Raw genomic sequence first — 26,838 nt, 5'->3', positions numbered from 1 at the left:
ATTGACTCTATGCAGATGAGGGGATTGAACATTTATCACATATATAACCTGTTGAATTGCCACAGTTTGACATTGCCCTGATTGTAGGCTCTGGCTGTCACAGGAACACGGTTAAATCAGTAATACTTTGTTCAGAATTGCGTCTGTAGGTCATGCTGTAATCTATGGCTTGCACAGGAAGGTCAAACAGGTCAATATAGCACTGACAGACCTTTTGGGTTAACTTTACCTCAGTACTCATGGGAGGAAACCACTGCATCTCCAATCAAAACAAAATCAATAGATGGATTTGATCCAGTGTTTGTGTTATTTTTATGACTGGGTTCTTTGGCCAATCTACAATATTGCTGTTTTGCGATGAGACAGCTGCGATTCCCATCTACTTGTTCACATTCTGACCCCTGACTACTGGTCATAAGCCGACATTACACTTACTTTAGCCTCGCTGCAGTGGTTGCCGGTCGAATTCACAATTGATTTTAAGATTCTTCTAATTACTTATGAGGCACGACATGGTTTAGCCCCCTGCTAAGCTACTGACCTCTTACATCACCGACCAGCCTCTTAGGTCATCCAACCAGAACCTCTTGGTTATCCCACGTGCTGAACTTGAAACCAAAGACGACTTCTCTTTTGCAGTCCTGGCACCCAGGCGAGAACAAACTCCCCCCTCACATCAGATCAGCTGAGTGTGGGTGAATTTTTGCTGTTCTTGCATTGTTAATGCTCTTTGCTTGGATTTTTTCAATTATCTTGTAAATAATTTTTATTCTGTATTGTTGTTGTGGTAAAGAACTTTGTAACCTGGGTTTAAAAAGGTACTTCAAGAACTTTTACTTTATATCTCTTGAGACCACACCCATCTTTGCACTCAGCCTTCATTATTATCTCAACTACAGACAGAGGGACTGCCAGACAAACAAACATACAGACCTATAAACACCTGGAAAAACAGTCAAAACTGCTCAGGTCCCGTCACAATACGTGTCTCCAGGACACCTGCAGGGCCAGGGGGCGGAAAGTTTGTAAGATTGCACACCTGTAAAGTTTCCTGACTGCATCTTGCATTGTTGTGACGCTATTGCGCTGACAAAAATCTGTCCACAGACAGACTCATAAACACCTGGTAAAAAAATCGTTTCTGTTCTGTGTTCCCAGTCTCCAGGATCACGTTTTGCCATGATGACACAAACAGACTCACAAGAGGAAAACAGTTCCAGCCAACGCTGGAATGGAAACAAGCAAGTTTTGCATTACAACTGTCACAGTATGGTTGGTTGTAAAAGAAATAATGACGTGAAAATAACATTTTAAACTTTAAAGTACACCCACATATACGATTTGTTTATGGTGATGCTTGTAAACTTAAAAAGTCAGGATGAAATTGTTGTAGGTTTCAGCCACATCGTGCTTCAAAGACATAACTATTTGAACTGCAGTATCAAATATTTATACACTATACCCACTTGAGGAATTACAAAGGCCATTGTAGTCTACAAACTCTGGGGGCCACGCTCAGCTGGAGTCCCTGGGTAATCAGTGCCGCTATTCACCCCACAACAACACCCAGAATAACATGTGTTGTGTAGTCCATTGTGCGTCTGGCTCTGTCCTCTTTGACTGGATGTGAAACCCTGCAGGTCCTGCATCATGTCTCCTATTCTGACTGTAACTCAGTTTGCTTTTCATATCTCTCTGAGCTCTGAATGCTTTGATTCTGTTGCCCGATCTACTACTGTCTGTCTTCAATTATCATCCTGCCCTTTTTGAAGCTTTATTTTTAGTGTTTTGAGTCTGTGCTTTCCAACAGGAGCACATTTGCATGATGTTTGCATTGGTAAAATGCAGACTTAAACCAGCTCAGCAGGATAAGGCAGATGCAAATATTGAACTTGAATTTCCATTTTGTAATAGAAAGTCCCCCCCTGTGGGCCCACAACACTGGCTTCCCTGGCTTTGTACTGCCCCCAAGTGGTGGATGGTCTTCCTCTGATGGGGACCAAACTTGGTGAGCAGAGCAGAGGGCAGCAGAGGAAGAGACGAACAGGAGTCAACTCAATCTGTCTGCACAGGAAACGGACGAAAACAGACATGAGGGCCGACAGAGCATTCAGGTTTGTTATAATTTGGGTGCATGCTATTACAATTTGCTGAGACAATACGAGAAATGCAATTAACAATGACACGAGTGCTGCTGAGGTGAGATTTGGTGTTTGATTTTTGGTGTAAAGTGGACAGTGTCAGACCGGACAGATGATTAATGAAAATCCTTGAAACAAACTCTCATGAAAATCCTTTTTAATGACTGATCATGACATAAAAAGTGGCTGAGTCATACTTGAGCATGCAGCAGTGTTTCAAGGTCACTCTGTACAGTTTGATCCCATGAGTATTAAAATTAGAATAATTGACCTTTTATTGATTTTTGTCCTCTAATGCAACAATAACCGTGCTTTGCCAAACTGAATCACAGTAACTCAGATTGCATTTTTTTTGTTCAATTGCACATTGCAATATTAATTATATTTGTGTGTAGCTTAATTCAAATAGTTTTCATCCTGATATAATTTAAAATATATCTTTAGTCGTTTAATTATTGTGGTACAGCCAGTAGTATTGTGGGGTTTATAGTCTCTAAAGTTAATAAAGCGTCACCAGCTGCCGTTTATAACTTAAAAAAATGTTTAAATTAATTAAAAATTAAATAAATTAAGTAAAAAAGCAGCTGTTCACATTGCTTAATAATCTCTATTTAAGGAAATGAAACTTTATGACTCTTGAGTTTCACTGCAAGAGCAAAAGAAGCTTGTGTATAACGCTCAGCCAATGAAAGCCACGCTGACACTGACAGCCGCGGTGCACCCTGGGAGCTGTAGTCACCTCGCCGCCCGCAGCCGGTCTTCCGCGCCGTGCTCGCGGCTGTGACGGACTACAGAGCTCCGGGTCCTGGGCAGAGGCGGCTCGCGTTGACAGCGGTTGGTACTGAGCGAAGTACGGCGGCACAAATATCGCCCGTCGGGTTTTTCTTCGGGGGTTTAACGTTCCCAAAAGTTGACATCTGCAAGTATGCAGTCCGAATCGGGAATAGTTCCCGACTTCGAGGTTGGAGAGGAGTTTCAAGAGGAGCCTAAAACGTATTACGAATTGAAGAGTCAACCCCTGAAAAACAGGTCAGTTGTGCGGCTGAGGACAGTTATTTCCCACGCTGCAGCGGTTTTGGTGTTTAGGTGATAATTAGGCTGCAGACTTTCTTGACTGTCGTCGCCCTGCATGTGTGTTGGTGAGGCTTCTTCACTGATGGGCTGCTGAGCTCTGGAGAGGGGATTGCCTCTCATTCCTTATGGTTATCCTGCTGGCATGAAGTTATGCAACACTTGGGTGTTGTCTTGTCAACATCAACTTCAAATATTAGCTCGCAGAGGAGCAGACAGGTCAGTCTGACGAGATGCTGCTCACTTGTGTTGGTGTGCTGCTAAAAGCTGAAGCCTTTTTTTTCTCCTTCCACTTTTTAAATGTCTCTGCGTGGGATAAATGCTGCTATGTAAAGTGCTATCTGTAGGATGACAATGACTGGTTTGATTTGTCAGATAATATGGATAATTATGAGGAGCCGTCTAGGCCAAAATTGAATACTTCTCTTCTTGCACATACATACAAACTGGTAAAATTAGGGCTGCACGACGAGGTGGAGAAAAAAAATCCTTTTGCGATTATTCTGACAGATGTGATCAGTTATCATCAGTTGGTCGATATAATAGGCTGATATTGGCCTACGACAGATATATCTGTATTGGTGTACATGGTGTCCGACATGCGGCAATATGAAACTATTTTTTACAAGACAAAAAAAGTGCTTGGGGTAATTTATACTAATTAAAGTGTAAAATATCCTGTCTCTGTCACATATCTTTTGTGTTTGATAACCAAATTTCCACAAACTTGTGTACATCGGCTGATATATTGATATCAGACTAATTCAATTTAATTTGATTTAGGTTGGGCTCTAATTTAAAGGTGCTCCTTGGAATTACATTATGCTGGAAGCTGTTTGTTGTGATAGTTTGATCTTCTTCTTCTTCTTCTACTTCTCTGTCTTTACTTGTGGATCGCCAATCTAATGTTGCACTTATGTCAATGAAAGCAATTTGGCTTCATATTATTGGCTCTATTTATCAACTGGAAATTCCCAGATACTGATAAATAGCCAATAATATAAATGAACCAATATTGGGCTGATATATATGGTGCATCCCTAGATGCAACGTTTGAATAAATGTTACATATATAAACAGTTCCTATGGTGTCTCAGGACACAAACACACACAGATGTGACTTATCAGAAAGCTATTTTCAGCTTTGGCACGTTGAGGCCTCTCCAGACAATCAACATCGAGTTGAGTCAGGTCTGTGAGGTCTGATCTGACCTTTCACCCTTTTTCTGGACATAATGCAATGAGAGTGTTTGTACACGATGTCAGATTCAGATGTTAACAGTGTAGTCAAATTAGCAATTATCTGTTCAGGGAGATTAGGAATTCATTATGCTTATTTTCTTTATTTCTGAGAGTCAGATGAGAAGATTGATACCAGTCTCATGTCTGTGTGTTGAATATGAGGTGAGCGCAAGAGATTATAAACTTAGCATATAGCATAAACACTGGAATAGATACCATAATCTGCCTTCCAGCACTTCACAGTGATAACAGCACGACTCCCATACAAACCACAAGTTTCCATTTTTTACCCTTCAGTATTTGCACAGATTAAACAAACAAGATATAACAGGTTAATTAGTGAGCCTTGGAAGTGTCAGCTGGTGGATTGTTTTTCACAATTTGACAGAGATAGGCAAGTTGTTTCCACTCGTTTCCAGTCTTAATGCTAAGCTAAGCTAACCAGCTGCTGGCTGTAGCTTCATATTTAGTCTGAGTTACTGGATGTTGATGTTGGTACATTGGGTGCCCATTCCCCTACTTCTTTCTGCTATCTGCATGAACTGCTTTCAAACCCTCTATCGCTACTTGAACAACTTCCAAGCTGGCAAGCTACATGCTAAAACTAAACCTGTTCGCTAGCAGCACAAACATAAACGAGCTAGCAGCTGTCGCCTTTTCTTTTGCTGGGATTTAGTCACTTTAATGCCAGGGCTCACCTCCCTACATGTAAGCCAAGTTTCCCCCCGACACGACGTATCTCCCGAGACGATTGTGATTGGTTTAAAAACATGCAAACAAGCCGGAGCGTTTTCTCCCCCATACCAGAAGGAGAATTAGTGCAGCCGGACCTTTCTCCAGCACTGTCATCGTGCCGTGGAGATCTGGCTATGCAAGATTACTTCATATTTAACCTGTTGACATTGTTATAAGTGGTATCAGTCTTCTCAGCTAATAAATCAAATAACATTATTTTCCCAAAAAACTCAGAAAAGAAACTCAATTTTACAATTTTTCAATGTAACAATTTGTTGCTTTAATAGATTTGTTTTGACTTTAGCAACAGATGATGCTCCTGATATAGATAAGTAACATATTATTTTTGTGTCTAGGGACTAATTGACTAATATAATATAACTAGTTTTATTTTTAGTTGTGAAACAGCATGACTCTCTTCTCTGAGCGATTGTAATGTAATAGGAAACAGTTTTCAGCTGCGCTGGAAAGCTGTGAAACTCAGCACTTGGCCTCTTTGACGGTGATGACGACGATGATGACGACAATACATCTATTAACAGAATGGTGTCTAATTATCTGTATTTTGTGTCCACATGTCTCTCTGTTACGTTGTTTAGCGGTAGTAATACATGGCTTCATTGTCAGTGCGAGACATAGAGAGGACAGTACACCACTGTGCTCAGACAGAGCTCTTATTGCAGACGTTTGGTAGACTCTTATTTTTTCTTTTCCTCCCTCTGGCTCTTGACATTTTGTTTCAGATTTTTAGTTTATCGTCTTTTCTCTGAATCCTAGCAAACCGCCAGTTCAGGGAGGAAAAACTGTTATCGTGTACAACCCCGACCTTTAACCCATTTCTGCATTTTTTAAACTAATTTCTTCAATTTCTTCATTAGTGAAATGTCATTACACTATTACACATGCATGGGCTGAATCTGAGCTGTGTTGTGTGGTTGCTGGCAGAGCAGTAGTGGCAGTCAGTCTCAGAACAAGTGAAGTAGAAGCACAGATTATTTCATTCCTTGTCTTTTCCTTTGGAATATGTGAAGTTGTCTGAAGAGTTGTTTCGATTGAAGGTATCCCACTTCCTCTTCCCATCACATGAGGGTGACCCAGCGCAATAACAGTCACGCTGACTGTGTTGTGAGACATTGTTGCGCAAAATGGATAAAATTAGTTCGATTGATTATCGACTCGTGTGATGTCTTTTCGTGGCCGACCCCCCACTGTTTCTAAATTTAAAATCTGAAGTGTGACAAAATGTCGTTTTAGCTTTCGCAGATTTGCTTTTCTGCTGTTTCAGGATCAGTTTGACAGAGCGCTCTGACGGCTGGAGACGACGTGCCAGACTTTTTGTGCCTAATATAGATGTGAGACAGTCGGTGAAACAAGTCTTCTATGCAGTGTAAATAAGCTGTATAAATTTAGCAGTGGATGTGTTATATCTGAAACTGAGAGTTGGGTTATCTTTTTTTTGCAGGCATACTTGGCATGCAAATCCCCTACAAATATTTATGCAACAGTCAACCAGGGACTAAAAGTTTTGGTTCTGCTTTGTAATGCTTGGGGGGTGAATTTTGACAAAACTTGAATATAAATTTTTATATTATGTGAGGTATTGAACGGGTGTTAGAGCTTTGTATCAGCACCAAAATGAGACGTACTTTGTTGAGTTTAAACTTGCCTTTCTATAATAACTTTTTACAATACTGGGGACAGACTGATTATTGGCTTGGCTGATTATCAGGTCAGGTATTCATCATTCTTCTGATTATCTGTGCTTTAAATAGTAGTAAAACCAAGTAGTTTTAGTGCGACAAAGGTCTGGTACGTGAGGATGTGTTATTCTAAAATTTGACTCCATACTGTATAAAAACTCAGAGCTTTGCCTAAAAAAATAATCAGTTTGAATTTTAAACAAATTTAATTTAAGTGAGGAAATCTACGATCAAAGGACGGACAAAATAAGACCGAGTTCAAACATCTGACGTTCAGAATTCAGGAGGGGACTTGAGGTTAAATATATTGAATGTAATACAATATTTCATACTTGGTTGTAACTTTGTAGTGTGTTGCATGTTGGCTTTAAATTTATGACAAGATTCAGTCAGAGGTTGGGGGTTATGAAAATTGCTTTTGAGGACAGCTTGTACTCCTGGGGGAATCCCAGACAGAGATACCAGAGATGCCGAACAGTTTCATCCAGGATGATCTAAGACTGACCCAAGTGCTAAATGACACAGACAGGTGTTGTGGCTTGAGTAGAAAGACGGTCAGGACGTCTTGCTCTGCAGCTCGAAATCCCTTCGCTCTTAACCTTTCACCTCTTCTGCTGCTTTTCGAAGCACATGCTGCATGTGTGCTTTACATTTGTAAACTGGGAAATCCTCACAAACGTCTGATTTTTAATTTGTTTTGCTTCATGAGTATTAGTTGTAGTAATATGTGATCTTTGTCTGCCTCTGTTGGTGACCAGTGGGGACTGCAGCAACCCTAAAAAACACATCAGCATATCTTCCAGTGTGGCCTGTAATTGACAAAAGTTATACTGTTTAAAAAAAGTATTAAAGGATTATACTTTCTGTTTACACTCCTTCACTGTTCAGCTTTTGAAAAGTCAAGATATTAGGGGCGGGGTTTTGATGGTTATGTTTAAAAATGTCGACCGAGTTGTGTTTTTCAGCTGTAAATCATCACTATTGTTTCCTTTTACAATGTGAGAATATGTTTCAGTCACTTTCAGGGAAAAAAAAGAATAATTATTGCGTTTGAACTTGAAAACCTTGCCGACCCACTCTCAGCCTGCTGTTGGAAAGTGTATGAGGTCCTCCTCCTCTTGACTGTCCTTGGATGGTCTGGTTTTCTCTTTGTTGAAGCACAGAGGGGGGATAGGGGGCAGGAGCAGGAGAAAACAAGTGAAGGGAATTATGAAGGGCACAGGACCTAATTACAGAAATAAGACCCAGCAAGTTCGAGTTATCCCAACCACTTCTGGCTTCATGGAAAATACCATGTAAAAGAGCCCGATTATCTCTTTGGATGCTTTAACAGCTTACCCTGTTTTGTTTGGTTCTGGCTATGAATCCCTCCAGCAGCTCTGTTCATTTGCAGTTTAATAGTTTTAGTTTACACCGTTTTACATTTGCACCAAGTAATGGTTATTTTTTATTATTCGGCAGTCTTGTTTTGGAGGTTCTTGTCAGGGAACGATGTTAACTTGGTTTATGGACAAGCAGCATTGTTCTGCACCCTGAGTTTAATAGGCAATGACTAGTTTAGATGCAGGTTTTGCAGAGGAAGGAGGGAAATTTTGAATTGAAATATTTAGAAATGTGTTTAGTACATGCAATATCTATATCAGATATGAACATATCTATATTAAGGTGTGTTGAATATCTGTTTATCTAACAATACAGGAATTTCTCACTCTGACATAACACCTTAAAAGTATTGATATTAGTGGAAAAGCTTGTCTTGGCTCTACAAGGTTTAATGTTGGTTTAGCCTGTCAGGATGCTCATGTTTTATATTTTGACATGTTGTTTATGTTTGCTGATGCTCAGGTGTTGACTCTTTTTCACCACCTTCATCATATAATGTGCAGAAGCTGTGTATTCAAGTAGTCGCACCAATGTAAATATACTCGGTTCAGCTGTTTACTCAGTGGTATTTCTTTGTACAGTTGTTTTCTTCACTCTGCTTCTACTTTGTCACCTCTTTTTAAGAAAATCTGTTTCAAACGGTGTTAAATTGCTTCCTCTGGGTGCAAAACCTACATAATTAATGGTCCAGACTTCACACTTGCATACAGATGCTCCCCATCATCGCTGATTTGCTCGTTTCCCGGGGGTGGTGCCAGCTGCAGCACACTGGGGTGTTGTGACCAGCGGGGGAGTCCGAGCGGATCAATGTACTGTCATGTAAGGTCATAATCACTGAGCTGTGTTCCAGCAGAGAGGTCGTGTAGTCCACGGGGGGAGTTTGATCTGCTCTGTGAGGGAGGCACCTGCAGTCAGACAAACAAATGAAGACGGATCATCACAAGCAGCTCGTCGCAGGACTGTTTCTGTGGTGCAGAGAGAAGGGAAGAGATCTCAGTAGTCTGCCGTCTCTCTCCATCCTTGCACTGCTCTCCCTTTATAGCTGTGTGATGTTCATAAGTCAGTGTGTATTCACACTTCCACTAAGCACTTCCAGAGTTATACGTCAGAGAGAGTGAGCTCAGCAAAGAGATGCAAGGGCAGTACCTGAAGGGAGAGTGATTTATGATCTTCGGAGGGAAATACATTTAATCGTGCCCTTAAGTGTACACACATAAATATATGTATAACGTTTAAAGTTAGCATGAGCGCTTGTGTATCGGAGCTACATGTGCTACTGGCAGTTTCAAATCAAGACTTGATTTTCCCAAAGGTTGAATGATTTTCCTCTACCTGCAGACGAACACGTCATCCTTATAGTTTAATGTGCAAAACATCACTGTCCAGTAAAAACCATGTGAGTGATTTTGAATTTTTCCACATAAACATTCCCTTATTTCTATGAGGTCCCCAACAGACATTCAGATTACAATGATATAAAATATCAAATATTTTTAGAAGCTGAGACAAGCAAATGTTCAGCATTTCTGCTTAAAAGACTACAAAGTGCTTCATCAGTTATCAAAATAATTGCGAATTAATTTCCTGTCGGTCGACTAATCGATTAATTGAAGCCCTACTTGATGCAAGATGTCTCATACGTCACTGAAATGTCCTCTCTCAGTGTATTTGATGCTTCGAGTTTCACATCACACTTGTGTAATTTGAATGTTGAACCACGACCGGCTTCAAAACTAGCTGCGATGTCACAAATCCTGCTCGTACAGAGAGGCCAGGCCCCTCCCGCCTTCTGTGAATTTCTTTCAGACATAAAGTCTTTCAGTAGTGAATGATGAGAGACAAATTTGATCCTGTTTGAATGATGCCATGAATTACACGTATGAAGTCAATTTCAAGGATAATTTTTCCTCTCGAGGAAGCCACATTTTTTTAGAAAACTGTTGAAGTATAGGACTGTGAAAATACGTAATTAGACAGACTACACAGCCAACAGTCTTGTCAGTGACGTCTTCTCGTTTAACGCTTGCCAAAGCCCATAACTGAAACCTTGTAGAGCCTGACTGTCCTTTCATATAACTGCAGCTGTCAGTATGGCCAGACTTGTTGTGAGTTTCACCCTTTTTTTAATGACGAGGTAATTCACTGAGCGGTTTTACACAGACTAAATGGTATCTGTGACTTTCTTGACTTGTAAAATGATCTTTTCAAATTGAAAAAACAAACATCATATGTATTTCATGGCACAATTCAAACTTTCTTTTGTAGGCTAACTCTGAAGTTAGCATCACCCTGGTTCCCTCGACAAAAAGCCTGCAGGATTTTTGAATTGGATTTCGGATCGCTGCTGAAAATACGCTCTGTGATGTGTGAAGTGTCTAACTACACAATTACTATGCATGTTTTTTGTAAATGGATCAATCTACAAGTTGTTAAGTGAGCGCTGGAATAGTTTGTAACCAAAGTCGGCCTGTAAAGACGGACTAGTGAGTAGATGAGTCTCCGTTTTCGACATGGTGAGGTTTAATGTCCGTGACAACGTCTGTAGTCTCTTTTAGCCACTTGTTAGCATCTGCAGTTTTTAACACACGTGAGCACTTTATAATTAAATTGTGGGACACTTAATTATGTATTGTATGTCAACGAAATGTGGTATACACAGACCTTATTTCAGGCATTTAACCGAAAACCACCCCGATTACAGGATTTTAAGACCATATCCTACACCACTCTATTAGATTATCTGAAAAATGCATTGTCACAAAGGAAACAGAGGCTGAGATTCATGGTTTCCTAAACTACAAGTGGGTTGCAGGCCGTCAGCTGAACAGTGGCGACACATGTCTGTAAGTGAAACAGTATCTGTGTGGTTTTAAAGGCAGCGTGTTGATGGACAGTGTGTTTCCAGCGCTCGCCCCTCTCCTCTGCTCTGCTCTGCTGTTGCACTGGACGGGGCAGGTCCTCTTGCCTGGGACTCTGTGTGGCGATTGGAGATTCCAGGCCGGGCCCCGGAGCCTCCCCCCTCTGACACACTTTCAGCGCTGCACCACCAGCATGACTTTCATTGCTTTCCAAGGGCGGGTGGTGCACCTTCAGGAAAAAACAAACAAATATGGAGGCCGTAGGAGTGCAAGTGTACAGACCCTGCTCATTTGACTGTTTGTGAGTATGGCGCCTCAGCATCTGCGATGTGGTTGGCATGCGTGAAGGCATGATTTGGGAATGTAGTGGTGCGTGTGCAATATTATATGTACACATGAAGGGCAGTGTTCAAAGAGCTGCGTGTGGGAAGTATATACAGTCAGAGCTGCAGCAGATTTCTCCTTGTGCACTGTGGTTTGTGTGAAACACTTTGGCAGGTTCTGGTTAATATTTTTTTTGTCAAAGAAGCATGGTTGCACTTGGTTGTTATAAAGTTTTAGTGTCACCTTTTTTGATCACATAAGTGAGTTTGAGGAGGCTTATTTGTAATAGTAAGATTATGTCTTAATGCAAAGCCATTTGTTTTCAGATGAGGTTCTTGTTATACTATTATCGTCCATTAGGCAGAGCTATTAGCTTCAATTAGCAGCAGTAATATTCTGCACATTATTTCACTTTCACAGCTCTGTGTTCTGACTCTCATCAGACTCAACCCTCTCCTATGTCTGGATGCAAAGCTGCTTCATGTCCCTGTTTGACTGCTGTCTGTCTGTCTGTCTGTCTGTCTGTCCTCCATCAGAGACTCGGCTCTGACTTGTTGGACTAATAGACTATGATGGAGGAGCGGAAGTAGGAGTAGTGAGCAGAATCAGAGGAATCATGAGTTGGGTGGGTGGGGCTCTCCAGCACTATGCAGCCATTGTTTTTTTGTTGTTTTTTTTTTTGTTTTTTTTCCTCTTTGAGATACACACAAACATGAGAGGAGGTGCACACACACACGCACACACACAAGAGGGAAAAAAGTTAAAAAGGACAAAAGAGCTTTTTATGTGTTTCAGGGGTCTGATTGGCACAAAGCCACCAAACAGTGGAAAAGGAAGAAACACAGAGCGAGAGAGAGAGAGAGAGAGGCTTCTGGTCGTTCATGCACGCACATAAACACACACATAAACACACACAAGTCAATCTGATAATCAGAAATGCATTAAAGACGAATCATGAGAAGCAACAAATCTCAATTTATCTCAGCTATCAACCATTTCCTATATTTGGAAACATGCTGGGATTCATTTCCTGTTTGCTAACTGCAGACATTTGATAACGTGGTTGTTGTTAACTTTCTGACATTTATTTAATAAATGATGTCAAGTACAGTCTGACCTGTACATCACCGATCAGCCGATGTTGGCTTATCACAGATATCTTGATATTGGTGATCATGTCGGTTGATAAGTAATTGGATGATTTAGAAATACTATTGCCATTACGTATGTTGTCCACCAGAGAGCGCTGACAAGTTTACAGTATAGCTGGCAAATGTCCCACTCAGTACATATCTTGGTTTTCCTGTAAAATACACATTGAATGGACTCCTATAAGAAAGGTTTTTACAACAAATACCTGCTAATATATTGTTATGAAATGTTTCCAAACTCTCAAATGAAAGTTCTGTGGGTGTTATGTTGGACTGATAAGTTGGTCCACTTTGGTCCAGAATGAAATATCCCAACAACAAGAAATTCTGTAGAGACCTTCCTTCTGCCCGGAGGACAAAGCCCACTGACTCTGGTGATCTTTTGACTTTTCCTCTAGCGCTACCATCTGGTTGACTTCTTTGACTTCTTTATTGAAATCTCTTGACAACTACTGAATTGATTGCCATAAAATATGACACAGATATCCATTGGGCCCTTGCAAGGTATTTGCAAGTTGGTTTATGATCAATTGCCATCAAAAGCTAACAGCATTTAGCGCTTTTCAGACAGATTAAAATTCAACTAAAATGGTGAACATGGTAAACAACATAGTGCTAATTAACTAGTTTTAGCATGTTGACAAACTTAACTAAAATGATGAACATGGTAAACAACATAGTGCTAATTAGCAAGTGTTAGCATGTTGACAAACTTAACTAAAATGATGAACATGGTAAACAACATAGTGCTAATTAGCAAGTGTTAGCATGTTGACAAACTTAACTAAAATGATGAACATGGTAAACAACATAGTGCTAATTAGCAAGTGTTAGCATGTTGACAAACTTAACTAAAATGATGAACATGGTAAACAACATAGTGCTAATTAGCAAGTGTTAGCATGTTTACAAACTTAACTAAAATGATGAACATGGTAAACTACATGGTGTTTATTAGCAAATGTTAGCATGCTAAAAAACTGAACTAAAATGGTAAAATGGTGAACAACATAGTGCTAATAAGCAAATGTAAGCAAGAAACTGAATCCCAAATTGCTCATTAGATATAGACACATTGCAGGATGTGCATTGTCACATGAGGCAAATTAACTAAAACACATGCAACTTTTTTCTTCAAGAAGAAAAGCAAAACTCGCATGGTTCTAATTTACCATGAATTATCCACAAGGGAAGCCGGACTGGTTCAGTCCTGTTTAAAAGTTCTTGGCTACGTACAGTTTTTTGATTGAGAGTGACAGGCACGCTCTGCGTACACAGCTAGCCACCAATTACAATCATTCTTTATCAGTTTATCAAATAAAGCAGGGCCTACTTAGGTTGTTTGATAAACTGCACTACAAAATCAGGCCGATCAGTTAATCTAATGATTTATTCTTTCCAAGTAGAGCGATTCAAGTCGACTGATGAAATTCTTGTAACTTTGGGTGAAGTGGTCTAAAGCAAGTGTTGAGAAGTCGGTAGACGAGTAGAAAAGTCCATATACCACATTTTAAATACTGAAAGTAAAATTGTACTTGAGTACACTCCTGTAATTGAGTATATAGTGTGTCCATGAGCGTGTGTGTCAGGGTGTGGATGTGTTACCAGTTGATTTTTCCGGCATTAAATTTGAAAAGTATGTTCGATATCGTTGCACTATATGAAATGTAAGTGCGCTGTTTTAGAAGGAATATGGTAAAGATCATATCCGATATGTTACGGTAGTGTCATCTGTATTTTTAATTGTTATACTTTAAAGGAAATTCACTTTTTATGAGTATTCAAACTGGCAACAAGAAGGACGAGGAAATGAAACTGCTATTGTATTGAACAGTCAAAAAGTGAAACAGATTAAAGAAAAGGAAAAAAAAATCAAAGGATTCAGCTCTGGCAGTGGAAATGAACAAAAAAAAAAGCTGTTAAATAATAAGATCCAGTGACTTTTGTTTGAAACTTAGAGGATGAAAGGAAGCACAATCGCCCAAAGTCACACAGACAAGGGAATTATGCATAAACGCTAAACCTGATTCTATTGGGTGAAGTACAAAGGAACCGGACAAAAAAAAAGCAGCTGTCGGATTGAGAGACCCAAAGTTGTTCTGTACTTTCAGAGAACAAGCTACAGTCTTTGTTCGGTCACTAAATCTACTTGAATTCATTGATTTGTCCGGGATCAATAATTCTTTATCTGTAGCAGCGTTGTCTTGAGAAGTTATTCAGTTGAGTTGTTTGTTGTTTTACTGTGATAAAAATCAGAAAAGCTAGAAAAAGTATCTTGTATTGTACATATTTTGTGCAGGGTTCAGTGGGTGGGGTATCAGACAATGAGATTATATGCAGTGCTGGAGGGGTGGGGGGGGAATTATGGTATGTAGAGGGCTCAACACCCACTGAACACGCTGTAGACCGAAGCTGTGTTTGACTCCGCTGGCTAATTAGTGCGATTACTGCACAGCTGGATTGGCCAGACGTTTTACTGGGTTTTGTCAGAAGGATCACTCACTCGATGAAGGCTTCATACCGACAACTTCTGCTTCAGCAGAGTCTCTCTATTTTAGGACTGCAGGACTCTGTCTGGGGAGCAGCCGTCTAAATTTAAGGGAGTGGGAAAACTGAAGCAACCTTTTATCAAAACTGTTCCTCTTTCTGTTGTGTCGTCAAACGCTTTGTGAGTGCAGCTGGAAGCTTTTTTGCTCTCCTTAATCATCAGAATCAGAGCGCTCAGGCTGCTGAAACTGGCTTTTTAATTGATGCCTTGACACTGAAGTGGTTTCATTTGTAGTATTTATCTTTTTAAGGAATAAAAATGCATCTATGCATCTTAAAATTACAGTACTTTCATTCAGCAATTATTTCCTCTTTATCTTTATTTTTCCTTGAGCCCAAATACGTTTTTTAATAACTGTTTTGTCTGAGCAACAGTCCAAAACTCAAAGGCATTTCATTGATTAACCAATTATCATAATACAGGAAAATTAGATTTCAATCTATTGATTAAAGGGGCAATATGTACAAATTTTTGTTAGCATGCTAACCAGCCACCCCTGGCCCGTTCCGATCCAAAGCGCCAGTGCTAGTGGTGTCGACACTGACGCTCGACTGGTCCTAGAGCGCCCAGTCCAGACTGCTAGCAGAACAGCTAACTGAGCTAACTAGCTAATGGCAGCTACTCTTAGCAGCAGTTAGCGGTTACTCCGGTGATATCCTGCCCCCTGTTTGTTGGAGAGGTGGGAACTACTCACACGTTGCACCTCTAGTTAATTAATTAACTAAACGTTGCAGCTTTGGTTCGGATAAATGTTACGTTTGGCATATTTGCTTGAAAAATGACTTCAGTTTAATTAAGTAAAAATGGTTAATTTTCATACAACCGATTCATCGACTGCTTGTCTCACACAGGTGTCATTTACAGAAGAGAATTACAGCGATGCTAATTAATGGCGTGGACAGACACATGCTGGTTCCCTTTTATTGGAAAATATTCTAACTTTCTGCTTTATTGCATGGTGTTTCCCCCTGTGTAGTTATTAAGAACAAACTCAATAAGATTGCAGGTCAACAGTAACAGTGCCACAGTTTTGCTGAAAAAATGGCTGAGACGATTAGATCAGATCATCGACTAGCCGTTGTAGATTTTCCTTTTGATCTCTGCCCCTTCAGTCATCCTCACACTGACCTTTTATTTCATCTGCCTTCCCTTTATCTTCTCCCTTTTTCTGCTCTCCGCTCCCTCTAATCTCTCTCCTCCCGTGTCTCTTTTGCTTGACCTCCTCTTCCTCGTCTGACCTCTGTCTCCCCTCTCTCTGTTATCACTCTCCGTCCTTTGCTATCTCCACATCCCCGCCGTCTCTGCTCGCTCATCTGACATCTTTTTATCCCCGAACCCCCAAACCCTCCTCCGCCAGCAGCCCGTCGGACCAGCACGGCTCCTCAAAACCCCCGCTGAGCTCCTCGGCCATGACATCACGCATCCTGCTTCGCCAACAGCTGATGCGGGAGCAGCTTCAGGAGCAGGAGCGGCGGGAGCAGCAGAGACAACAGGCCTCTCAGTACCCACAAACCACCGCGGCCCAGACCCCTGCCATCAATGTCAGTGTCCCTGCCAGTTTGCCGCCCACTGCCCAGGTGCCAATGGAGGTGCTCAAGGTAAGCAGACGTGGCTCTTGTTTGTAGGGAGGGAGAGGGCGGCGTGAATGATTAGTCAAAGTTATTACAGTGTAAAGTTTTTCCACCTCTGGAATTAGAAGTTGCATGTGTCATTGTTGCAGTCCAGGCAGCCCTGTATTTATAGAAGTTATTGACTCGTGTGTGTGTGCGGACAGTCAGGCAATCGAGGTTTTACTATGACTGAAAAAAACACGGGAGTGAGTGAAGTGTGTTAAAATGCGTATATGGGGATTATCTTTCCTGAGAGAATTCCTCTTTAATGCATGCTGTGCTTCCAGCCATTTGGATTTAGCCATCTTTAATCCTATTTGCTCAGCTAGATTCACATCTTTTCATAGCTTTGATTCCCTGGCAGTCCGAGGGACAGGAGACTGTTAAGATTTTCTGTGCGAGTAGAGACCGTCGTGCTTGCGGGCGCATTTAACGAGAGACTTTGGGTAAGTTTTCATGTTCTACTTCTGCATGTGCTATCGTGAGGGAGCTGGTAAACCTTTGTGAAGTGTTGAGAGAAAAGCTGTTGTGCTGTGTTGTGCGGCGGTGGACATGTGTGGCTGTTTTGTTGCTCCGTGTTTATTCTGTTTTTCTAGTTCGTTTTACTTTATCTTTGGTGATTAACTGGACAAAGTGTGTGATTGTGAAAGATTTTGAGGATTTTGCGTCGCCGTTTCTGAGAAAACGCTGACGTCGCTCCAGTCTTAAGTTTGTGCGTGTTCTTTTTTTGGAAAATTCGTTTTTTTACGTCATTGTGAAGGGTTTTTGGAAAAGTTTGTGGAGGACACATGCAGATCCGCTGGTGTTTTTATGTGTTCACCTCTCCATGTGTTTTTAGATTCTCTGTTTTTAGCTAGGTGACAAGGTTTTGCCATTGATTTTTCCTTTTTTTGATTTTTTTTAAAGAATATGTGACACTTTAGGGAATCTTTGCAGGAATATATAATTGTGTCTGTGCATTTTACTTTCTAAGACGATACTATCTACTTATTTAAAATACTTTTAAGCAGCTTTAAATAGGCTCTAGTCACTTGATGATGCTTCAATGGGGAGTAGTAAAAAAGTAAAGTTATATCACACGTGGTTATGAAATATTGCATTCAGAAAGAAACTCTAGCCGTTACATAGGCTGTGCATACTGTGTTTAGACCCTTCGAATTGAAGTTTTCATTGTCTCACCTCACATTAGGTATAGCATGAAGTACTGATACACTGTGAGCTATTGAGTAATCTCCGTTTAATTTAATCCATCCACAACACATTCACAGATTTCATGGTTACTTGATTAGCCACACTTCATCACCCTGGATGTGTGTGGCATGGGCCAGCGGTGAAGCACTGAAATACAGTATAGCCATTGAAAACATTGCCCTCCTCATGCAGCATAAACATTACTTACTCTCCATAAGCTGCAGCTCTTTGAGAGGTTTAGGACGCCCCCACCCCGAACCCTCACCCTGTGTACAATACATCAAGTTAGAGTAATTTCTCTGCTTTGGCGAGAGCTTACAGACATTCTTCATTGACTGAAGTCCTCAAATGAAAAGGCCGTTCCAGCTTGGCGCTGTTGAGCTGGGTTAACCTGCTCCCCTGTCTGTGGGTAGATTAGCAGAGTCCACACAAAGCTCAAGGGGTACCAGGCAGAGCTGCTGGACCTCAAAAAGTGCAAACATTAAGCTCAGATGAGTTTATCTAAAGACTGATTGGACCCTTAATTAACCAAGTGACCTCTGACCTTCTGGGGAATAAGTACGGGATCAGTTTAGGGATCAAGACAAAGGCGAGCACAGCCTTACCACACACCGAACGCTAATTCAGTGAAGAATGCTCGTAATTAGCCCCCACTGCTTTCATTCCACGGCATATTTAAGAGAAAAAAAAAACACTAGCTTTGATATTTATGTAGGATAACTTCCTAAAAGGGTTAAAAAATGATTTCTGGACATTTTTTTTCAGAGGATTTATGGTGCCATGAAAAGAACAAAGTACTCTTCAACCCTGTAAAAAATGTACGTTTCTTTTGGATTATACGATGCTTGCAGCTCGTGACCGATATACATCAGAAAGTATGCAAAGATGCCACTCAGATGTCTCATTTCGGTTGATTTGTGAGTTAATGCAACATGACAATTGATGGAAACACAGATTTTGTAATCTTTAATCTGAAAGTGACGACTTAATATACTTTATATTAGGAAGTTTGAGTGAAAACATATTTAGTGTGCAGAGTTTAATCATCAGTGTCGTAAAAAAAAAGGACCCAAACGTTACACTTGAGTATTGAGTACGTAAAAATATTACTAAAAAGTGAAAGTCACTTATACGCATGAGACTTAAGTTATAAAGTCTTACAGCATCCGATGGGGATCGACCGATATAGTTTTTTTAATGGCCGATACCGAATATTAGCAATTAAGGAGACCGATAACCAGAATTTGGAACTGTAAAAATAAAAATCTTGCTGTCAAAATTTAGAAATAAACAGTCATGAGGTACATTTTACGCAAGAACTGTACTTAAGTACAATTTTGAGGCACTACAATTAAAGCAACATTATGTAGAAATCTGCATTTTGTGTGATTTGGCGCCCCAACACTGTAACAATATTTCAGACACTAACTACAAACAAAACTCTTTACGTCACAACAATGTTACATGTTGAAAACTTAAACATGTGTGTAACGCTGTGATCCTACCCTCTCACTGAAGTTACATAGAGCATAAACAAGTGATGGGGGGGGCGGAGTGGCTGAGACAGAGACACTATTCACTTCATATTTTCACTCCACTACTTTTATTTGATAGCTTTAGTTACTCGTCACTTTGCAGATTCAGATTATTCAGTGTTTACACGCTCTTATTTGTGGTGTGAAACTAATCAGGCAGTGTTGTGGGCGGGACACTGAGTATGTACCAGCGCTTCTTCTGTAATTGTTTTGCAGCGGTGGTGGCAGCTGCAGATTTTTTGGTATTTGTTCCACGTCTGTCCCTGTTGGTCTTGGTTTTGTATCTAGTGCTCCAAGTGGTTTGCAGCACTAATGTCGTTCATTTTGGTTAATTAATCACGATTGAAGGGCTGCTTCTATGCAGTTGTTGGTGTTTTTTAAATACATTGTTTTGGTATCTAGATTATAATTCAGTTTCCCCTTTTAGCTAGCTGTGGCAGCAGTGGTCTTACTGTGGAAATCCTGTATACTGCATACTCCGGGTCAAGTGATTATCGGACGGGACATTCAGCATTGTTCTGAATCTGTGTTGTTGTTGTTGTTGTTGTTGTTGTTGTTGTTGTTGTTTATCGACAAAATAGATGAATTTGAAAAATCCACTACTTTGGCTCTGTTGCAGCATGTGGTCTACAAAGTAAGTTAAGTTATCAAATAAATGTAGTGGACTGGAAGTGTAAAGTAAAGTACAAGTACCTCAAAAAAAGTACGGTACTTGAATAAATGGAAATTGCTGTTTACATAAGCCAATATTGCTTAATACAATTCAAAGTAATTTAATATTAGATTTCTAATTATTACAGCTATGAGGAAAACAGCAAACCACACTGTCACAACCTATTATAGGCTGTTAAGCTAATCTTACACAACATCTATCATTTCGGGACACAAGGTTTGTATTTTGGCTGTAATTTGCCAAGCTTTTGCGTAACAGCATGACAATGCGTCAGAGGAGGAGAAGACCGCAGGTTGCTCTTGAAGTAGCTGCTCACATTAGCATCACAGTTGTTGTCTGCATGTTCCACAGAGCACGTTAGCAGCTTAACTGTGGGACAAAGTGGCCTATTATTCTTCCAGCCTGCGTTGCAAAAGGGAGGCATTCTTGTTAATGTATCCTGGTTGGACCATCATTAAATGCCCAAAGCAGGCAAGTCAAAAAAAAAAAAAAAACACCAACCAGTGTCCCGTCTGAGGACAGCAGGACGCTTTGTGCTTGTTTCTGCAGAGTGTATCTGACTCTTTGGAGGTTATGTTGCTGATGCCCTCTGGGCTGTTGACGGCTTAAGACGAGCTGATAAACAACAAGCTGTCTTGTTTGCCGTGGTTGCAGATGCTGAGAGCTAGCGGTTGATGTCGCATTTCCAAACAGTGTATTTTGGAAAGAGGACATGAAGTGAAGCTGGGTAAAGTAAAGTTCAAGTCCTGCTGGCGCCCAGATCTCTCTAGAATCCATTTCTCTGCCCCGCTGTTTTGTAAAAGCTGACAAACTAAATGATAACAGTGTTTTGAGATGTATCACAGTTTATTTAGGACTCTTAGAGATCCAAGACCGATGCTTAAATGTGCAAACCACCGTGTATAGATTGAGACAAAGACCCTGTAGAAGTCCAGTCTGTCGAGTGTATACACACCATGAAAATAATCTTTTTTCCCTGTCTCTGGGTCTTTTAAAAACAGATAGTTTTTCACCCTCAGATCGGTTCATCCTTACAAAAGCTACAGTATGTACTGACAAGGCCTGGATGTTCCACCCTGAGTTCTGCAGCCCTCGGGGGGCTCCAGTGAACTCAGAGCAGTGAGATCATCTAATTATGTGCGATAATTTAAGAAGTCCCTGAAGTCAAAAACAAGCTCAAAGAAACACTGATGTCTCAATTTAATGTAGTTTAAGACGAAACAAACTGTTGGTTGAGTAATCAGCGAGACTGAGACCAATGTTTATTTATATTTTCATAACTGATTGGTCTGCTAATTGTTTTAACAACAACCGAACAGTCACTATTGTATATGAATGTCATGAAACCGTGGAGAATGCACAAAAACCCATCAACACAACAGCCTCTTACCCTAACTATCATATGAGACAAAGAAAAGCAGCAAATTCCCACATTGGACGAACCAGCAAATAAAAAACCCTGTAACAATTCATCAAATTAGGGCTGTACCCAACAACTTCATATCTGCTTATTTCCTCAGTTAACCGATTAATCTCTCAGTCTATAAAATGTTTGAAAAGTATGAAAAATCCAGTTTCCAATTTAATTCAATAACAAAAAAAACTCATAGGCTTCCTGTGGAGGGGAACCAGGGCTTTACTAACTTCTGGGTCAGCCCACAGAAGAACGTCATCCCCGCTGCTCTCTGCAGACTAATGATCCGTTGATCGACTAATCGTTTCAAGCCCTGAAAATAATTTGTGCTGCGAGGAAATCAAAGAGAGAAGGAGTCGACTGTTGCATCTACTGTAACAGAATATGTGTAGTTATGATGGTATTTTTATTTCACTTTATTTACCTTAAACTCTTCTGTTGTGAACTTAATGCCCACAGTGACCTCTTTGTTTCATTGTGTGTGTGTGTGAGAGAGTAAGTGAGAGACAGTTGTGTCCTTTGTACAGTGTCTTTGTTTCTATTTTTAGACAGCGACAGCTATCAGTTCTGCGGTTATGTGAATTTACACGAGACAGTAAAAGAGACACAGAGTCAGTGGGTGTAATGTAATGTAAGACGACTTCTTGCTGTACAAATAGATGAGACGTAAGATAATTAACAAGACAGGAAAGTAAGAGCAAAATGTATTTCTGCTGCACTTCTGCTCCTCTTGTTAGACTTTTCTTTAAAACGTATTTGAAGGATGTTGTTGTACTGGACACAACCTGTATACACACTGTGTGTAACCTGTGATATGTCAACACAAATTGACAAAATGTTGGGAATCACTGGCATGCAGTGTGTTTAGGCCCGGGCACAGAAACACAGCCAAAAATAATAAAATGAACATTTTTCAGGAGTAGAAATATTACTCTATAATATTACCATTATCCTGAGGCAAGACATGAGATGAACCTCACAGTAATAAGTTAAAAAAAAGCCTCCACACTCTAAAATAAATAAAACGGCCAGGAAACAAGGCAGAGAAGCTGAGACCAAACCAAACTTAACTTGTTGGATCGTCTAGACAATGCCATGAGTTGTGTCAGAGGCTCAAAGCAGGCTAAATGACAAAGGTTGTAGTTGCTAAAGCAGCTCTGGTCACTTCTTTTTTCTCCAGACCAACTTGCTATAAAGTGATTATTGTTTCCACGCAGAGAAGGACAACACGCTCAGTGATCCTCGAGGCCAGGAGGAACGCCTGAAGTGTGTAACGATGACAGGAAGCAACTGATGAGACAGAAAGAGCAAACTATTTTTTATTTATGTGCGCCAGCTGACAAATGAAAAGAAGCCACTTTGATTAAAGGAAAAAAAGTGCATATTTTCATGTTTTGTTTTCAGATATTAGGCATTTTTTCTAAAACTTTGAAGACGAAACTTTTAATAAAGAATTGATCGAGGAAATGACCTACAGATGAATCAGAAAATCAATGCACTATGTGAGAGGGAGAGCAAGATTAAAATTGTGATAATAGACATGATAAAGATAAAGAGATTTATTAGCCACGTGCCAACTTTTGTACCAACCTTAAGTTTATGAACGCCATAGTTAACAACTCTTCACAGTTTGTTTACCAATCAGTTCTGCATGCAAGTGTAAATAATTGGATTGCACATTTACGGCTCCAGTAGATCCATGTGGATTAGGTTTCTGACTACTCTGCAGCCCTTTACAGTCTATATTTAGCACCAATGTCTCACTGTGGTCCATATTGAGCGCCACATTACTTCATTTATAATGGTTGTTTGAAACTTGAGTTAATAAAGTAATGTCTGCATGTTGGTGGTGACTGAGTTATTGTTGATCTGAAGACAGTGGGATTGATTGATCTGTTAATATCAGTAACAGTATCAAACCAGCGTTAAACACCATAAATAAAGCAGGGTAAAGACTTTTAGTGACCAACAGTAATGAATCTCATTCTTGTGCACTTTAGCCCAAAGCGTGATCCGCTTCTTCTTAATGAGTCATTCATGTGCTGTAAAAATGCCCCCTCAGTGGCGTCAGCTATACGACCCCGTAAGGATGATTTACAGCCCAAGGTGATCTCAGTCATACCTGCTGGGGATATATGTTAATGCGCCTCTCACATGAGCATCCCCTGCAGTATAGTGGCACTGCGTCCGAGCGTGGAGAAGAGACTCTGAAAGAGTTTCTGTTCTTTAGAGTGAAGTGGAAAAATTGGAAAGTCACGGAAAGACGGTCGTGTAAGCTGGCGTGACCTGATTGTTTCTTAATATTTGAAACAATAGAGGAGGACGAGCAGAGAGATAACAGGTGCGACACGTGTTCAGTTCAATTTCCAAAGAATACACTGATTGCATTTAATTTTTCTCAGCATATTTGTATTTACAAAGATGGGTACACAAACCAGACTAATGGCACAATTACTATCCTCATTTTCCCCTATCCCCTTTTCTCCTCCCCCCAATTTCCCTGGAAACGAGACAACACAAGAAAAACACAAAGACACAGCAAACACTGATACAAACATGAATGTTGAGTATTAGGGGCACAAAACAAGAAAAACAAGGCCAAAAATACAAGCACAGCTGCAGAGTTGTAAGTAACACTGTCATAATAAGTCCCTATATTCATAAAGGAGTCCATTATTATTCCCATCCACAAGTAAAGAAATAACAGGACCTGCAGGTCTTGACAAATTTATTCATGGCTACATGGTTACAAGAATTTACCTTTAATTGTAATTGAGGACATTAAAGGGTAACTCCACCAATTTTACAGATTAAAGCGTGTTTACAACTCTTGGGGAGAACTACTGCATATGTGAAAAAAGTAGTATTAAGCCTTTTGTGACTCCAGAGGAAGCTGCAAGTAATCTGATAAATTGCTTCCAGTGAGTTGCATTGTGGGTAATGAAGGTTTGAAAAGAAGAATGCTTGGAATAAAAATGGTGATATTTCTGGTTCTGCTGTATCGATTTTGATTGTTTGTTTTTAAACTGTCCATAATGACTCCAACAGTGTTACAGGAGTGCAGTGCAGACCAGATGACTGCTTTACTCTGGTGCCTACATTACCCATAGTGCAACTTAACTGCTGAGTGTCATCAGTGGAGGCAACTTTGAAAGATTGGTGGAGTGGTGCAGATATTTTCTTATAAGTGAATGGACAGCATTATAAATCTGTAGATATTATTAAAATATGTTTTTATTGATATTGAGTCTTCTCTTTACCTTAGACTCCATCTACTGTGAATAGGGATGTTAATGATAAATCACTGTTAAGAATTTAACCGATTAAAAATGTCTTAGTCGACAATCGGAGACGGGCACAAATACATCAAAAAGTATTTTACAATAACGGATGACGGAGACTTGCTTTTCAAATATATCCAAATAAGACACAAAATACTGGTATGAGAAAATGTATTTGATTAAAGGGTTAGTACTGATTAAAGTACAAGTCATATGTAATTTAAAAGATACAAAAAGACATTTGACACAAAGTTGAACAGCAGTTGTTGAACAGCGACAGACAGGAGCGCCATAATTAAAATGAACTCATTATTTTGTGTTATTTCAATTTAAAATTGAAGTAACTTTATGTTTACTTTAACTGTTCTTTTATCTGCTGATGTAGCAGATCGTGTCAGTGGTTAAAACAGTTTGCTGATGGAAAAAGAAACATATTTAATATATTATCAATGATTAATCGATAATCGATTATTAAGGCACTGTACTGCCAACTGCTGTTGGGAGTTTTTGTGTCTTTTATATGTACTGTATTAGTTCAGTCACAGTATCTTTCAGCTGTCGAGTGCAGTGTGCAAACTGCAAGAGTTTTCAGAGAAATGTAAGAGGTAGCTTAGAGTTCATCCAGAGCCTCTGACCTCCTCAGCTCTGTTAATGAACCCAAATCCTCTGAGCTTTAGCAGAACAAATGAATCAGTTTGAAAAATGAAGTGGCCGAGACTGTAAGTCATCGATTTCCAGACGCAGTACGCCTATTGTCGCAGATTGAAAAATGTCCATCACTTTTAGGGAGGTGAGGAGACCAAGACCAACGAGGATGTAACAGAGTTTGTTCTTTGTGCTGTGTTGAAACTGCGAATGGTGGACAAGCATCCACAGGGTTAAAAAAGTGGATGCTGCAAAGTGATGGCCTCGGGCAAGTTTCTGTAAAAGGGGTGGCCTTGCAAAACAAAGGCACTAACTGTTAGCACCACATCCTGACAGTTCCTTTATGGTGTCTCACTTGATACACCATAAAGGAATAAATTCAGATTTTACATAAAACAACACATTTGAAAAAGCTCATTGTGCTTCACTGAGAATCCCTGACATGCATAACTAATTACTTTTCTTGCCTTTTAAAAGATGAGCTGGAAGTGTCTGTTCTCATACTTGCAGACTTTAGTCTCCTGGTGCAACCAAGAGGGAAGCAGCTACAGCACTTCTTAGTTCAGAGAGGACTTAATCACATTTCTTTTTGTTTTTTAAATTGGACGGATCACTTTACTGTAAATGATGCTTGAGATGCTTGGATACCATCCTTATGAGGTATGTTTAAAAACATTTTTGTATTTTTTTCATTGAAAACTTTAAGCAGTTGACAGGGATGTTTGGATATAGACTCAGAACGTGTGCTGGAATGCAGCAGCTCCATTTTAAATGTGTTGCAGCCTGACAAACACTTTCTCTGAAGTTTGTTTTTTTGCCTGCAGTAGCTTTTTCTGGTTCATTAGCGCTTCGTGGGGGGGACTAATGATCCGCAGCAATCAAATGTATCTATAACCCGGAAAGTTTGGTGTCTAATTTTTGTCTCTTAAAATACGTTGGCTATAAATGAGGAGAAGCAGAGAAGTTCAAGAAAAATATGTAAGAAAGACTCTTTTGACAGCGTCTCAAGAGAAAAAACTTAACGCGACGAAAGCTTTATGAGATATGTGACAATTTTAGTGTCTATAATAGTCAGTACTGTGAAATATGAGGGACGGGCAGGACTTTGAGGTATATTTAGACTCCTTTTTATCTAATAAAAGACTGCATGGCCACAAAACATAAAATGTGACTACAAGAATAATATAGTTGCCGTTTCAAGCTGGATTATTCCACATTTCATGTGCAATTATGACTACAGTGCACACTTATTTTATTAACTCCGCCAAGGAAGTTATGTTTTCAGCTGTGTCTGTGTGTTTGTTGGTTGGTTAGTTTGTCAGTGTGATTACACAAA

The 26,838-nt window shown here is 40.0% G+C and overlaps 1 protein-coding gene across 1 annotated transcript in view; it reads left to right on the top strand.

The window, feature by feature from the left end:
* The first annotated feature begins 2,961 nt into the window (after window positions 1-2,961).
* The window catches only part of LOC311265740 (microphthalmia-associated transcription factor-like), a 33,434-nt gene continuing 9,557 nt past the window's right edge, over window positions 2,962-26,838 (top strand). Inside the window, 2 exon segments of the mRNA XM_084367712.1 lie at window positions 2,962-3,170; window positions 16,511-16,751. Of these exon segments, the coding sequence (XP_084223838.1) occupies window positions 3,067-3,170; window positions 16,511-16,751 (345 nt within the window). The 5' untranslated portion in view covers window positions 2,962-3,066.

Source organism: Pagrus pagrus (assembly GCF_965226575.1).
Source record: "Pagrus pagrus genome assembly, chromosome: 11".
In the NCBI taxonomy this organism is placed as follows: Eukaryota; Metazoa; Chordata; class Actinopteri; order Spariformes; family Sparidae; genus Pagrus; species Pagrus pagrus.
Note: the sequence above shows the minus strand (reverse complement) of the source record. Positions and strands in the feature narration are given on the sequence as shown.